Source organism: Stigmatopora argus, chromosome 3 (assembly GCF_051989625.1).
Source record: "Stigmatopora argus isolate UIUO_Sarg chromosome 3, RoL_Sarg_1.0, whole genome shotgun sequence".
In the NCBI taxonomy this organism is placed as follows: domain Eukaryota; kingdom Metazoa; phylum Chordata; class Actinopteri; order Syngnathiformes; family Syngnathidae; genus Stigmatopora; species Stigmatopora argus.
In genome coordinates this window covers 9,649,345-9,662,806 of record NC_135389.1, presented here as the reverse complement: position 1 = coordinate 9,662,806, position 13,462 = coordinate 9,649,345, and the positions used below count along the sequence as shown (strand labels likewise).

Here is a 13,462-nt window from a genome sequence, read left to right as displayed (position 1 = left end):
GAGGCCAGCCAATTCCACAACCATTCATGCTCACACTCATACCTAGGGGCAATTTAGAGTGTTCAACCAGCCCTACCATCCATGTTACCTCCATTTTGTCCGATGTTAACGGACAAACACACTAACACTCACACACATTCTCATAAATAGTAATATGTATAGATGATAATAATTTTCTATTTTAGTAAGTAATGTTTAAAAAAAACTCACAGTGGTGCAAAAGGTGCCAGGCCTGGAGAGGTTTGTCATCTTGGCCACTTGGAAGACATCAACGCTTCTTTGGCCACGGAGCTGACCAATTAGAGACGAGAGGGCGCAAAAGGTCCCAGCTGTGACTCCGCCCATGCTGTGGAGGCAGAGCAACATCACAGAACTTTTCTCTTGAACTTGGGCGAGCATTTGGCGTACCGATCGAGGACGATGGAGGGTCCTTCTTTGGAGGAGGTTTGCTCTCGAAGCAGATCGACAAGCAGAAAAGTGTCGCTGATGGCCCTGTCTGGGTTTGGCCAGCGGGGGGCACTGTACAGGCAAACCTCCAAAACAAAGTCATCCTGGACCACAAAAAAGAAATTCAAACTTGAGAATTTGAGCTTTTGATAACGATCATAGCATTTCCCATTTCTAGTTTCATTTTTTTCTCTTCCCTTTGGGTAGTTTACGGTTGTTCTAATTCATCCCGCACCACCTTAGTCTTATTTTAATTACAGGGATTTGTGTTATATTTCAATTGGCACAAACTTGGGTGTTATCCTTCCATTACTGCAGTGACGGTCCGTGAATTTCCTAGCGACGCCTTCAGCTGTCGGAATCAATCCAACCCTCAAAAACTATTTTATGGCTATAAAACCTCTACTGCAGCTACAGCTGCGACACATAAAAAATCATCAATAATAACCTCATACAATTGAAATATTATTTAGGAATATAGCCATATTTTACTCAACAAAATCCATCCTCCTTTTCATGTCATTTTCCCTTAAATAGAAGCAACCGGGTGTACTCAAGGGTTTCCAAAAACGACAAGGTAAGGTGCGGCCAATTCATGGTGTAGAGGTTTGTTCACCTGCCTGCCATGTGGGCAGGTGTGGTTCGGATCCCGGTTGGGAAACATTTTCCCTTAATTATTTCTATATACAGACGCTCCCCTACTTACGAACATTCAACTTACGAACAACGGTACATACGAACATGTCTGCAAATTGCGTTTAAGTCCAAAAATGTTCGCAAGTCCAATTTAGTATTTCGCGCCTTTTTCGGAGTAGTACTTCTTTCCGCCGCTAATACCGACGCCTGGCGCTGTGAGCTCAGCTCACCCAGCATCTACCTTCTTCTTCGTTGCAATGCGGAAGTGCGTGAATGTATCTCCAGTGTGCAAGGAACCTTTTTCATTTGTATCATTAAATATCTCATGCATCCAATATTGAATATGGTTGGTAAAAAGCTAAAGGCTTCTATTGAGGGAGTTGCAAGGAAGAGGCAAGCCATTTCATTTGAAACGAGTGGCAATAATAACGAAGCTTGATGCGCGTGAGAGTGGTGAGCGTTTCACGGGCATTGAATCGTTCGACCGTCAGTACCATTTATAAACAGAAAGATCGAGCAGCAGGACCCAAATATTGAACGTTGCACAAAGTTTGCAAATCAATTGAATGATGCCATACAGTGCTACCGCATCATTTATGATGAAAAAAAGAAGTAAACTGTGCAATCGTCATTAGGTCGCTTCTTTTGGCCAGTTTCTAATACATAAATCTCTCTCTCTCTCTACAGTACTGTACATATTCTCTCCATTTTATTAAATGTTTTTTTTTCAGTACAAACCAATGCGTGTTACTTATACAACCCTTAAACATACAAATGCACTTATATAAACCTTCAATATACTTATATCGGCCTTAAACATAAATTATAATACAAAATATAGCACTGAATCAACTTACAAAGAAATTCAACTTATGAACAATCGCTCGGAACCAATTGCGTTCGTTAAGGCTTTTTTTCTTAAAAAATGACATAGTATTGTAAGGCTTTTTCTTAAAAAAAAACGACAGTATTGTAAGGCTTTTTTCGTAAAAAACGACATAGTATAGTAAGGCTTTTTTCTTAAAAAACAACATAGTATAGGCTTTTTTCTTTAAAGACGACATAGTATAGTAAGGCTTATTTTCTTTAAAAACGACACAGTATAGTAAGGCTTTTTTGTCTTTAAAAACGACATAGTATAGTAAGGCTTTTTATTTACAAAAAAGACCATGTATAGTAAGAATTTTTCTTAAAAAATGACCACGTATAGTAAGGCTTTTTTGTTTAAAAAAGACCTTGTATAGTAAGGCTTTTTTTCTTAAAAAACGACATAGTATAGTAAGGCTTTTTTTCCCTAAAAAAACGACAGTATAGTATGGCTTTTTTCCCCTAAAAAAACGACATAGTATAGCATGGCTTTTTTTCTTGAAAAACGACATAGTAGAGGAAGGCTTTTTCCCTAAAAAACGACATAGTACAGACGCTCCCCTACTTACGAACGCAATTGGTTCCGAGTGATTGTTCATAAGTTGAATTTGTTTGTAAGTTGATTCAGTGCTATATTTTGTATTATAATTTATGTTTAAGGCCGATATAAGTATATTGAAGGTTTATATAAGTGCATTTGTATGTTTAAGGCTTGTATAAGTAACACGCATTGGTTTGTACTGAAAAAAATAATAATAATAAAATGGAGAGAATATGTACAGTACTGTAGAGAGAGAGATTTATGTATTAGAAACTGGCCAAAAGAAGCGACCTAATGACGATTGCACAGTTTTCTTCTTTTTTTCATCATAAATGATGCGGTAGCACTGTATGGCATCATTCAATTGATTTGCAAACTTTGTGCAACGTTCAATATTTGGGTCCTGCTGCTCGATCTTTCTGTTTATAAATGGTACTGAATGCAACGCTCACCACTCTCACGCGCATCAAGCTTCGTTATTATTGCCACTCGTTTCAAATGAAATGGCTTGCCTCTTCCTTGCAACTCCCTCAATAGAAGCCTTTAGCTTTTTACCAACCATATTCAATATTGGATGCATGAGATATTTAATGATACAAATGAAAAAGGTTCTTTGCACACTGGAGATACATTCACGCACTTCCGCATTGCAACGAAGAAGAAGGTAGATGCTGGGTGAGCTGAGCTCTCACAGCGCCAGGCGTCGGTATTAGCGGCGGAAAGAAGTACTACTCCAAAAAAGGCGTGAAATACAAAATTGGACTTGCGAACATTTTTGGACTTAAACGCAATTTGCAGACATGTTCGTATGTACCGTTGTTCGTAAGTTGAATGTTCGTAAGTAGGGGAGCGTCTGTATAGTATGGCTTTTCCCCCTAAAAAACGACATAGTATAGTATGGCTTTTTTCCTTTAAAAAACGACATAGTATAGTATGGCTTTTTTTCTTAAAAAACGACATAGTAGAGGAAGCCTTTTTTTCTTAAAAAACGATATTGTATAGTAAGGCTTCTTTTCTTAAATAACAACATAGTATAGTAAGGCTTTTTTTCTTTAAAAAATGACATAGCAAGTAAGGCTAAGAGAGTCGGAGAATAAATCTGACTTCTGATTCTTCACCTTCTAGTTGTTGCTGTGGTCCACTGGCAAAATCATTGGGTCAGAACATGAGGTGGGAATCAGGAGTGAGTTCAATTCCACTTGTTGCAAATCTCAAATTGTTTATTGAGGTGATGAAAATGATAAATATAACTTCCAATCATCTCATTTCAGAAGTCACTGTGGTCCAGTGGCAAAGACAATGGGTCAGACAGACCTCAAGTTACTGGATTTGACTGCCATGTGGGAAATGGGGTTCGAATCCCGCTCTCGTTTGACTAATCACTACACTAGTAGTTCAGTAAATGGGTAATCCTTTTTTCATTCAAATAAAGACTTAGTCATTTTTTTCAGCAAAACAATATTTGGGGGAAGACAGTTGGGGGGGGGGGTTCCTGGTGGTGTTCGACAGTCAGCCTTTGGCTGACTGCCGACACCATACAGTTGTTGACTGGCGACACCGGGGCGTGAACCCTCGACACCCATGTCGCAGGCAGGTGACTGACCCACTACACCACGAGGCCTCCACCTGAAGTTCTGACCCATTGTCTTTGCCACTGGACCACAGTGACTTCTGAAATGATGTGATTGGAAGTTATATCTATCCTTTTCATTACCTCAATAAACAATTTGAGAATTGCAAAGAGTGGAATTGAACTCATTCCTGATTTGAACTTGAGTCCACCTGAAGTTCTGACCCATTGTCTTTGCCACTGGACCACAGTGACTTCTGAAATGATGTGATTGGAAGTTATATCTATCCTTTTCATTACCTCAATAAACAATTTGAGAATTGCAAAGAGTGGAATTGAACTCATTCCTGATTTGAACTTGAGTCCACCTGAAGTTCTGACCCATTGTCTTTGCCACTGGACCACAGTGACTTCTGAAATGATGTGATTGGAAGTTATATCTATCCTTTTCATTACCTCAATAAATAATTTGAGAATTGCAAAGAGTGGAATTGAACTCATTCCTGATTTGAACTTGAGTCCACCTGAAGTTCTGACCCATTGTCTTTGCCACTGGACCACAGTGACTTCTGAAATGCTGTGATTGGAAGTTATATCTATCCTTTTCATTACCTAAATAAACAATTTGAGAATTGCAAAGAGTGGAATTGAACTCATTCGTGATTTGAACTTGAGTCCACCTGAAGTTCTGACCCATTGTCTTTGCCACTGGACCACAGTGACTTCTGAAATGATGTGATTGGAAGTTATATCTATCCTTTTCATTACCTCAATAAACAATTTGAGAATTGCAAAGAGTGGAATTGAACTCATTCCTGATTTGAACTTGAGTCCACCTGTAGTTCTGACCCATTGTCTTTGCCACTGGACCACAGTGACTTCTGAAATGATGTGATTGGAAGTTATATCTATCCTTTTCATTACCTCAATAAACAATTTGAGAATTGCAAAGAGTGGAATTGAACTCGAGTCCACCTGAAGTTCTGACCCATTGTCTTTGCCACTGGACCACAGTGACTTCTGAAAGTTTCAGTTTCTAATACATAAATCTCTCTCTCTCTCTCTCTCTCTCTCCAGTACTGTACATATTCTCTCCATTTTATTAATTTTTTTTTTCAGTACAAACCAATGCGTGTTACTTATACAAGCCTTAAACATACAAATGCACTCATATAAACCTTCAATATACTTATATCAGCCTTAAACATAAATTATAATACAAAATATAGCACTGAATCAACTTACAAACAAATTCAACTTATGAACAATCGCTCGGAACCAATTGCGTTCGTAAGTAGGGGAGCGTCTGTATAATGTGTAGTCAACACTTTCCAATAATGTCAAGGTAAAGTGTGGCCACTTCATGGTGTAGTGGTTCTGTTACCTGCCTGCCATGTAGGCAGACAGGGTTCAAATCCCAGTTGGTAATCATTTTTCCCTTAAATAAAAACAACCGTGTAGTCAAGGCTTTCCAAAAATGACAAAGTTAAGTGTGGTGACTTCATGGTGCAGAGGTTTGTTCACCTGACTGCCATGTGGGCAGTTGTGGTTCAAATCCGAGTTGGGAATTATATTTCCCTTAAATAGAAACAACCTTGTGTAGTCAATACTTTCCAATAATGACAAAGTAAAGTGCGGCCACTTCATGGTGTAGAGGTTTGTTCACCTGACTGCCGTGTGGGCAGGCAGGGTTCGAATCTCGGTGGACGATGAACCATTTTGCCATTAAAAAAGACTAAGTCATTCAGTCTTTCCTTAAATGAAAGCACCAAATGACCATGTGTAGGCAGGCCGCCTCATGGTGTAGTGGGTCAGTCACCTGCCTGCCATGTGGGAGCTGAGGGTTCACATCCCGGTGTCGCCAGTCAACGACTGCATGGTGTCGGCAGTCGGCCGCAGGACCCCCGAAGGCTGACCGGAACATAATTGTTTTGCTGAAAAAAATGACTAAGTCTTTATTTTAATGAAAAAATGATCATCCATTTACTGAACTACATAGTGTAGTGATCAGTCAAACGATAGCGGGATTCGAACCCCAGCTGTCCACACGGCAGTCTGGTGAACAAACCGCTACACCACGAAATGGCCACACTTCACTTTGTCATTATTGGAAGGTCTTGACTACAAATATATAGAAACAACTAAGGGAAAATGTTTCCCAACTAGGATTCGAACCCCAGCCTCCCACATGGCACTCAGGTGAACAAACCTCTACGCCAGGGGTCTCAAACCGGTCCTCAAAGGGCCGCAGTGGGTGCAGGTTTTCATTCCAACTCAACAAGAGGATACCTTTTGCAAGTGTAATCAGTTAATCAGTTGATTGCAGCCAGGTGCTACTTATTTTAGAAGACACCTGATTGGTTAAAATGTCAGCACTGGAACGGTTGGAACAAAAACCAGGACCCACTGCGGCCCTCGGTGGAATCGATTTGAGACACCTGCGCTACGGCATGAAGTGGCCACTTTACTTTGTCATTATTGGAAGGTCTTGACTACAAATATATAGAAACAACTAAGGGAAAATGTTTCCCGACCGGGATTTGAACCCCAGCTGCCCACATGGCAGTCAGGTGAGTGAACCATTACACCACGAACTGGCCACACTTTACTTTGTCATTATTGGAAGGTCTTGACTACAAATATATAGAAACAACTGAGGGAAAATGTTTCCCAACCGGGATTCGAACCCCAGCTGCCCACATGGCAGTCAGGTGAGTGAACCATTACACCACGAACTGGCCACACTTTACTTTGTCATTATTGGAAGGTCTTGACTTCAAGTATATAGAAACAACTAAGGGAAAATGTTTCCCGGCCGGGATTCGAACCCCAGCTGCCCACATGGCAGTCAGGGGAACAAACCTCTACGCCATGAAATGGCAACACTTGATATTGTCATTATTGGAAAGTCTTGACTACACGGTTGTTTTTGTTTAAGTGAAAAATGATTACCAACTGGGATTTGAACCCTGTCTGCCCACATGGGAGGCAGGTGAGTGAACCTCTACACCATGAAGTAGACATACTTAACTTTGCCATTATTGGAAAGTCTTGACTACAAATATATACGCCTGCGAGAAGGCAATGACGTATCCCTACGCCTGCGAGAAGGCCTTGGTGTCACAAAATCGAATTCTGATTAGTTAAAGCAACAGTCTTATCGACACTTGTTTAATGCAGAAGAGCCTGCAGAACTGATTGTGAAGGCCTTGGAGGTAGATTTCTGACCCTGGCAACAAATAATGACTGAAATGTGATTGGTTAAATGCTTCAATATGTAAACACACATCTGGAAGCAGTGCAACCTGCGGGAAAGCAATGAAAGGAAGCTAACAGACAATTTGGAATTATTTCATAAGTATTGATGGACAAAATATAATATATGATTCAGATATTTCTTAGGCCAGCAGAGAAGGCCTTGAAGGCCCTGACGGCACACCACTGCATTACTGTGATATTTGTTTAATGAAAGAGAAGACCTAATGGATCATATCTTTAAAGAGTAATGACTAGCGGAAAATCAGCAACTAACCTGTGCAGTGTGCACAGCCAAGTGGTGAACAACCAGCACATCTTCATTGGCCAGGCAAATGGTGTTCTCACATGTTTGAGTGACAGTCAATGTCTCCAAGGTGAGTGGACTGTCTTTACCTGGCCAGAACACCTGTGTCACCACCTCCTCCGCACCCTCCTCATCCTGAATGAAAACAACACACAGACTTGATTTGCTTGATGGAATAAAGTGCTAGGCTGTCATCATTATAATTCTTTTCGTGTCGCTGTTCATTTACAATAATTTTAAAATTCCACATTGCAGAGATAAAGTATGAAAATATGCAGAAAAAAAATCTAATTTACCAGTGGTCTCAGTTGGCTTAGCCCCCTGGATGAGCCTTACCATACATGGTCTTTTTTGAAGAAAAGAATCAATATACATTGTCATTTTTTAAAGAAATAAAAGCCTTATAAGACATGGTCTTTTTTTTACGGGGGGAAAAAACCCTCAATATATCTGCTATTTTTTTCTCAAAAAAAGCCTCACCATACATGGTCTACCTTTGTTTTTCTTCTTGAAAAATAGCCTTAGTATAAATACTAGTCATGATTTTTTTGACAAATAAAAGCCTTACTATTTATGGTCTACATTTTTTGTTTTTGAAAATATTTTTTAAAGAACAAATACTTAAAAAATATATATATACATGGGGAGCAAAATAATATTGGGGGGGCTGAAGACCCCCTGAAATAGGCCTCATGGGACGACTGAAATTTACATTTGCATGTGGAATGCAAATAAAATTAATCTTGCAAATTGCAAAAGCAAATTAATCAACTTCTGCTCTGTAAAAGTCTTTGTTAGTCATGTTACCTGTGGACAATTGGGCCCCTGTAGTGACACAATGAAGTGTGTGTTGTGATCCCAAACCATCTTCCAAAAGTCTTTGATGGTGTCTGGCAAAGGATTCTGGGCGATGATGAACTCCTTGTTGTGTCGATAGCCCTGTTGCAACAACAACAACGACACTTTAAGCACATCAAATTAATTAGAGGTGGAGTGTACCGTAAAACTAAATAACCGATAAGTAGGAGATGAGATGGGAAAAGGTAGGAGTGGGAATTCAAGGTACGATAATCACCAACGATTTCTCAATTGTTGTGTGTATACATCTTAATAGATAGATGATAGAGAGATAGATAAATGTATATATTATGTATATTTGAAATGTCAACAATTGCTTGTGCAGCCTTACCGTCACGTAGGATGCGTTGATGTAATTGGACGTGTCGCCGGCACATGGTGACAAGTGCACACGTGACCTTTCAACTGCAAATGCAAACAAAAGAATAACATCCAAACAAAGAAGAAGTATGGAAATTAGAATTATCGTGACACAAAGACAAACGTGCTCACCAGGCAGCAACGAGCCGCTTCGGTTCTTTTGGCGGTTGTTACAGTGAAGAGCACTCGAGTAGTCAGTGACGCTCGTTGTTTCTGCGCTCAGCAGCTGCAACACAATGCTATCGTCAAACTAAAGTGCACAACTTTGTTTTATCACAGTAAAACCTTTTACAACTCTTTCTTCAAAGAAAATGTACCTTTTTGAAATATAATTTTACTTTGGAATATTTATTTTTAATTTTAAAAAAAAGTGATGACTTTACTAAAAAAAGAATACTAGCATTGTCATATTTCTATCATTTACTGGAAAAAGATTATATTACAACTCAGAGCACCATTGTGAGGATAAGTGCTATAGAAAAGTGGCAGAATAAATGCAGCTCAATAAATACACGTTTTCCTCTAGAGGGCTAAAAACAGAATCAGAAACGAATATCACAAAATGAAAGTATGATTAACAATGTCTTTGTGTCTTCTCTATGAGAACATTGAGGACTTACAATGGACTTAGTATAAATGCCATGTTGATTGGATTATTGTTTTTGCTTTAAGATAATTGTTCTGTAAAGTGCTTTGGTATAGGTGCAGCAGTGGCTGAGTAAAAAGAAGTTAATATCGTAACTTCATAGCTTTAAAAGTGCAAATTTATTTTTAAGGGGGTCGCAGCTATCCCAACTGACTTTGGACGAAAGGCAGACTACACCTAGACTGGTCGCCAGTCAGCCGTAGGGGAAAACATTGCATTTTCAAGAAAACTAAACACTATCTCCAGAATTAGCTTTAGTTTAATAAGGTATCTGATATCTTTGCGTCTATCTTGATACCATAAACAATACAATTGTCTTAAAGGACGTCCCTAATAGACTACTTTGAAGTGTTTTTTTGTGACTTTAACAGCAGTCATAGTTCAATTTAACAGTGACACATTTTACAATATGCCAGTCCATTCATTCCATATTTTTGTTGTGAAATACTGAGATGAAGTATCTTGAAAACAAACAATATTTTGTTTTGGGCTGCTTTACCTTGAACTGTTCGTGTAGAGGCGTGTTTCCATCATGCAGGGGGGTCAGCAGCCGCTCTACATACGTATGAAGCCGCGAGGCCTCCACCTCTGTATCTCCAAACAAAATGGCCTCCACTAAGGCATTATGGATGAACACGTACTGTTCCTGAAAGTAGAGGCAGATGGCATTAATGGAGGACTTGGTGCATTTAACCCAGATGTCGATGTTGGGAGCAAAGTGATGGAATCTATTTGATGGTTTACGGTCGCAACCATGGGCTTTGGAGCTGCATGCGGCTCTTTAGCGTCACCACCTTGGCTCCACGGAGCTTTTTCAAAAATATTTGAAAATGTGGGAAAGAATTGTGTTTGTTTTAATAGGGTTTCTGTAGGAGTACAAACATTCTTAACATTTAGCAATGCTGTAAGAATGTGTAGAATTAGTATTACATTTCAACATTTCTGTTCTCTTTCAACATTTTGGGTTCCTGGTTTAGGGATATAAACAGATTTGGCTTGACTTGACACGAGACAGTAAAACACAAGGTGAGAAGCTACTTTAAATCTCATTATACTTGTATAATGACAATAAACACATTCAATTCAATGACAAAATGTCAAGCATGGCATGTGTATTGAGAAACAATGGCAACCTGTGTCTGGACCAGGTAGTTCCTCTGTGTGCGAATATGTTGGAGGAACCCATCCACATCCACAGAGTCTTCCAGCTTCATCTGCCTCAGCATGCTGTCCAACACCAAGTAGGTGCCTGTGCGACCCACGCCCGCGCTAAACACACAGGAAACAAGAATTGATTCTGTGTTGTACAACACATCACTCAAAACTTTACATTAACCATATAACTAAAGGGGTGGCATCATCTTGAAATTCATCAATTACCTTATTGACTAACTAAACTTTCAGCTGCATAAACAACAGATCGAAAAATGTATCCAATTATTTGAGCTAACAGACCTAATAACAAATTAGCAATTGCTGCATTCAGAAAAAGTCACGGCAATACTGGACCTCACTTCCTGATCACATTCACTTGATTTTGTTGTTGTTGAATTTGTAGGAACTATCTAGTAGGGCTGTCATGATAACACTTATTAGGATGACATTTGTCTCCACCAGAAAAATGAATGATAGTGGTTGTTGATGTGTTCCCCCCGTGCAGGCATAAATTAACTATTACCGTTGAAACGTATTAAAGAATGAAAAACAGCATTTAGCTATTCAATAACCCACCTGTCTTAATTACTAAATAGCATCTCTATTGGCAATACTGGACTAGATCGATGCCACAAAACACATTATGGTAAAAAAAATACATAAATAAATAAAAACATTTTTTAAAAGTCAGCCATTTTTATATTTAGGGCGATATAGTAGTAGTTTAAGAGTAGAGAATGAGTGAATGACACAGAACTCAACCAAAGCAAAATACCTGCAGTGCACTACCACCGGGCCCATGTTTGAGGTCCTGGCCTGTGAAGACTTGCGTATGAAGCTGATGAGCGGCAGGGCGTGGTCTGGCACGCCCATGTCAGGCCACTGGGTGTAGTGGTATTGCGTGACTACTCGCTGGAGACTGCCTCCTCTCTGAGAACCCTGGCTCGGCACAAACAGCGACCCATCAAACACTAGATTTGAAAACATTCATTGTCTCTAAGCTAAAAGCGCGATTCCATTCGGCGGACCTTTTTGACGTGTGTGTTGGTGATGGCGAAGGTTCGTTGGGTGTAGTGTGCCAGCTCTTGGATACTCTTGAGCGTCACAACCAGGTCACCATAGTCCTCGTGGTTGTCGTCAGGCCAGTACTGGTCACATTTTCTCTGACAAAATAAAATTAAAAAAATTCAGAAAACACTCACTCTGTGTTATAGGACAGAATTGTTTAAGTTTGTGGGTGTTACAATACATCGATCTGATCATTATATTATACACGATCAAATAGAAATGCAAAACATTGTTATACTTGTTTTTTTATTATCAGTTAGGTCAGGTAAGTGTTAACCTAAGGTCTTAACTTTCAGGTCTTAAGTATACATCTGAACTCTTAACCATAAGCTAGTTGAAAAACTACTCTTAGAATTTAAATTTCAAGGTTTATGGCGAGCACGCATTGTTGCAAAGTTTGAAGAACTTGTAAAAGCTTTTGCTTGTCTGTACATGAAGAGAAAGGTTATAGAAATGTTACATTTATGTGTATTTTCAATGAGAACCTGGGTGGGATTAGATCGATTCTTTTCATTTCATTTGTATTTGATTTGGTTGTTTTGGTAATTATTTTATTTGTATTGTAAATCAGTTTAAAACTGGTGTCCTAATTAATGCAATATACCAAATGAATAAATAGAAAAAAAAGGTAATCTCAGGTCTATGGCATTTTTTTTACAGTCTGATCGATGAGCAACATTTTCGGTTTAAATTCAGACTGGAGTTTAAGTGGTAATAACTCCATTCCGAATCTATTGTCACTCACTCGTCCTTTCTCCAGCAAGTTGGTGATCATCACGATGACGCCAACATTTTGCTCCCAGATCATCTGCCAAAAGTCATTTGTGCTAGACTTGAGCGGGCCCTGAGTCGCGATGTATGCACGATGCATCTTGAAGCCCTTAAATACAAAGATCGTAAACAAAATGGTTTAAAACGTCATCATATTTTGGTTGCGGTACAGGCAGCCCTGACAAACCAAATCAATTCCTCAACTCCTCAATTAAAACCTCAATCTTACTGACCAAAATGGGTGAGCCCAAAGATGAACTGACTGACTTAGTGAACCAACATGACTCAGAAATTTCCATCTTGGCTCTTTCTGTCTTCTCTCAAACTGCAATTATTATTATTTTTGTGTTGCAATGCCAGTAGCTAATAACATCAACAAGATCACCATGGATACCCAACCAAATCTAGTCATGATCACCTATGATGCTTTATGGATTTTTTTTGGCAAGGTAACTGATCTGGTTGTTTATTGACGGAGTGTTCCATATCTGTGCACTTCACTTCATTACTGACTGACTCTACAATACAAACTTGTTGCATATACAGTGGTACCTCGACATACGAGTGCCCCGACCTACGAGCAATTTGAGATACATGTAAAATTTCGGGCAAATAGAGCCATACGTATCCAAATTTAAAACTTATTTTAGAGCGCGTTGCCGTGCAAAAGTCCCCCCCCCCCCTCTCCCCCCCTCTCTCTGTGCGTCTCTCTCTCCGCTCCGCAAAATCCGTCTAATTTTAGTAATATTAAACACATTTCAGTACTATTAAACCGCTAGTTATTTGTTACTTTGTTAATAGATGGCGAATTAGAACAAATAAAAATGTTTTTCCAATCCAATATCCTGTTTTTGCTGTTTTTTCAGAGGGTTGGAACGAATTAATTTGTTTTTAGTTCATTACTATGGGAAACGTTCATTTGAGTTACGAGTGAATCGGCATACGAGAACGGAACGAATTAAGCTCGTATCTCAAGGTACC

The 13,462-nt window shown here is 39.3% G+C and overlaps 1 protein-coding gene across 5 annotated transcripts in view; it reads right to left on the bottom strand.

The window, feature by feature from the left end:
- The window catches only part of LOC144070920 (receptor-type tyrosine-protein phosphatase zeta-like), a 65,776-nt gene that overhangs the window by 3,436 nt on the left and 48,878 nt on the right, over nt 1-13,462 (bottom strand). For all 5 annotated transcript variants that reach the window (XM_077595469.1, XM_077595470.1, XM_077595472.1 and 2 more), the window contains 11 exons: nt 12,456-12,590; nt 11,671-11,805; nt 11,418-11,581; nt 10,621-10,756; nt 9,987-10,133; nt 8,974-9,067; nt 8,813-8,886; nt 8,431-8,562; nt 7,594-7,758; nt 409-551; nt 211-346 (listed from right to left, as the gene is read on the bottom strand). In XM_077595469.1, the coding sequence (XP_077451595.1) occupies nt 211-346; nt 409-551; nt 7,594-7,758; nt 8,431-8,562; nt 8,813-8,886; nt 8,974-9,067; nt 9,987-10,133; nt 10,621-10,756; nt 11,418-11,581; nt 11,671-11,805; nt 12,456-12,590 (1,461 nt within the window). The remainder of the gene's footprint in view (nt 1-210; nt 347-408; nt 552-7,593; nt 7,759-8,430; nt 8,563-8,812; nt 8,887-8,973; nt 9,068-9,986; nt 10,134-10,620; nt 10,757-11,417; nt 11,582-11,670; nt 11,806-12,455; nt 12,591-13,462) is intronic.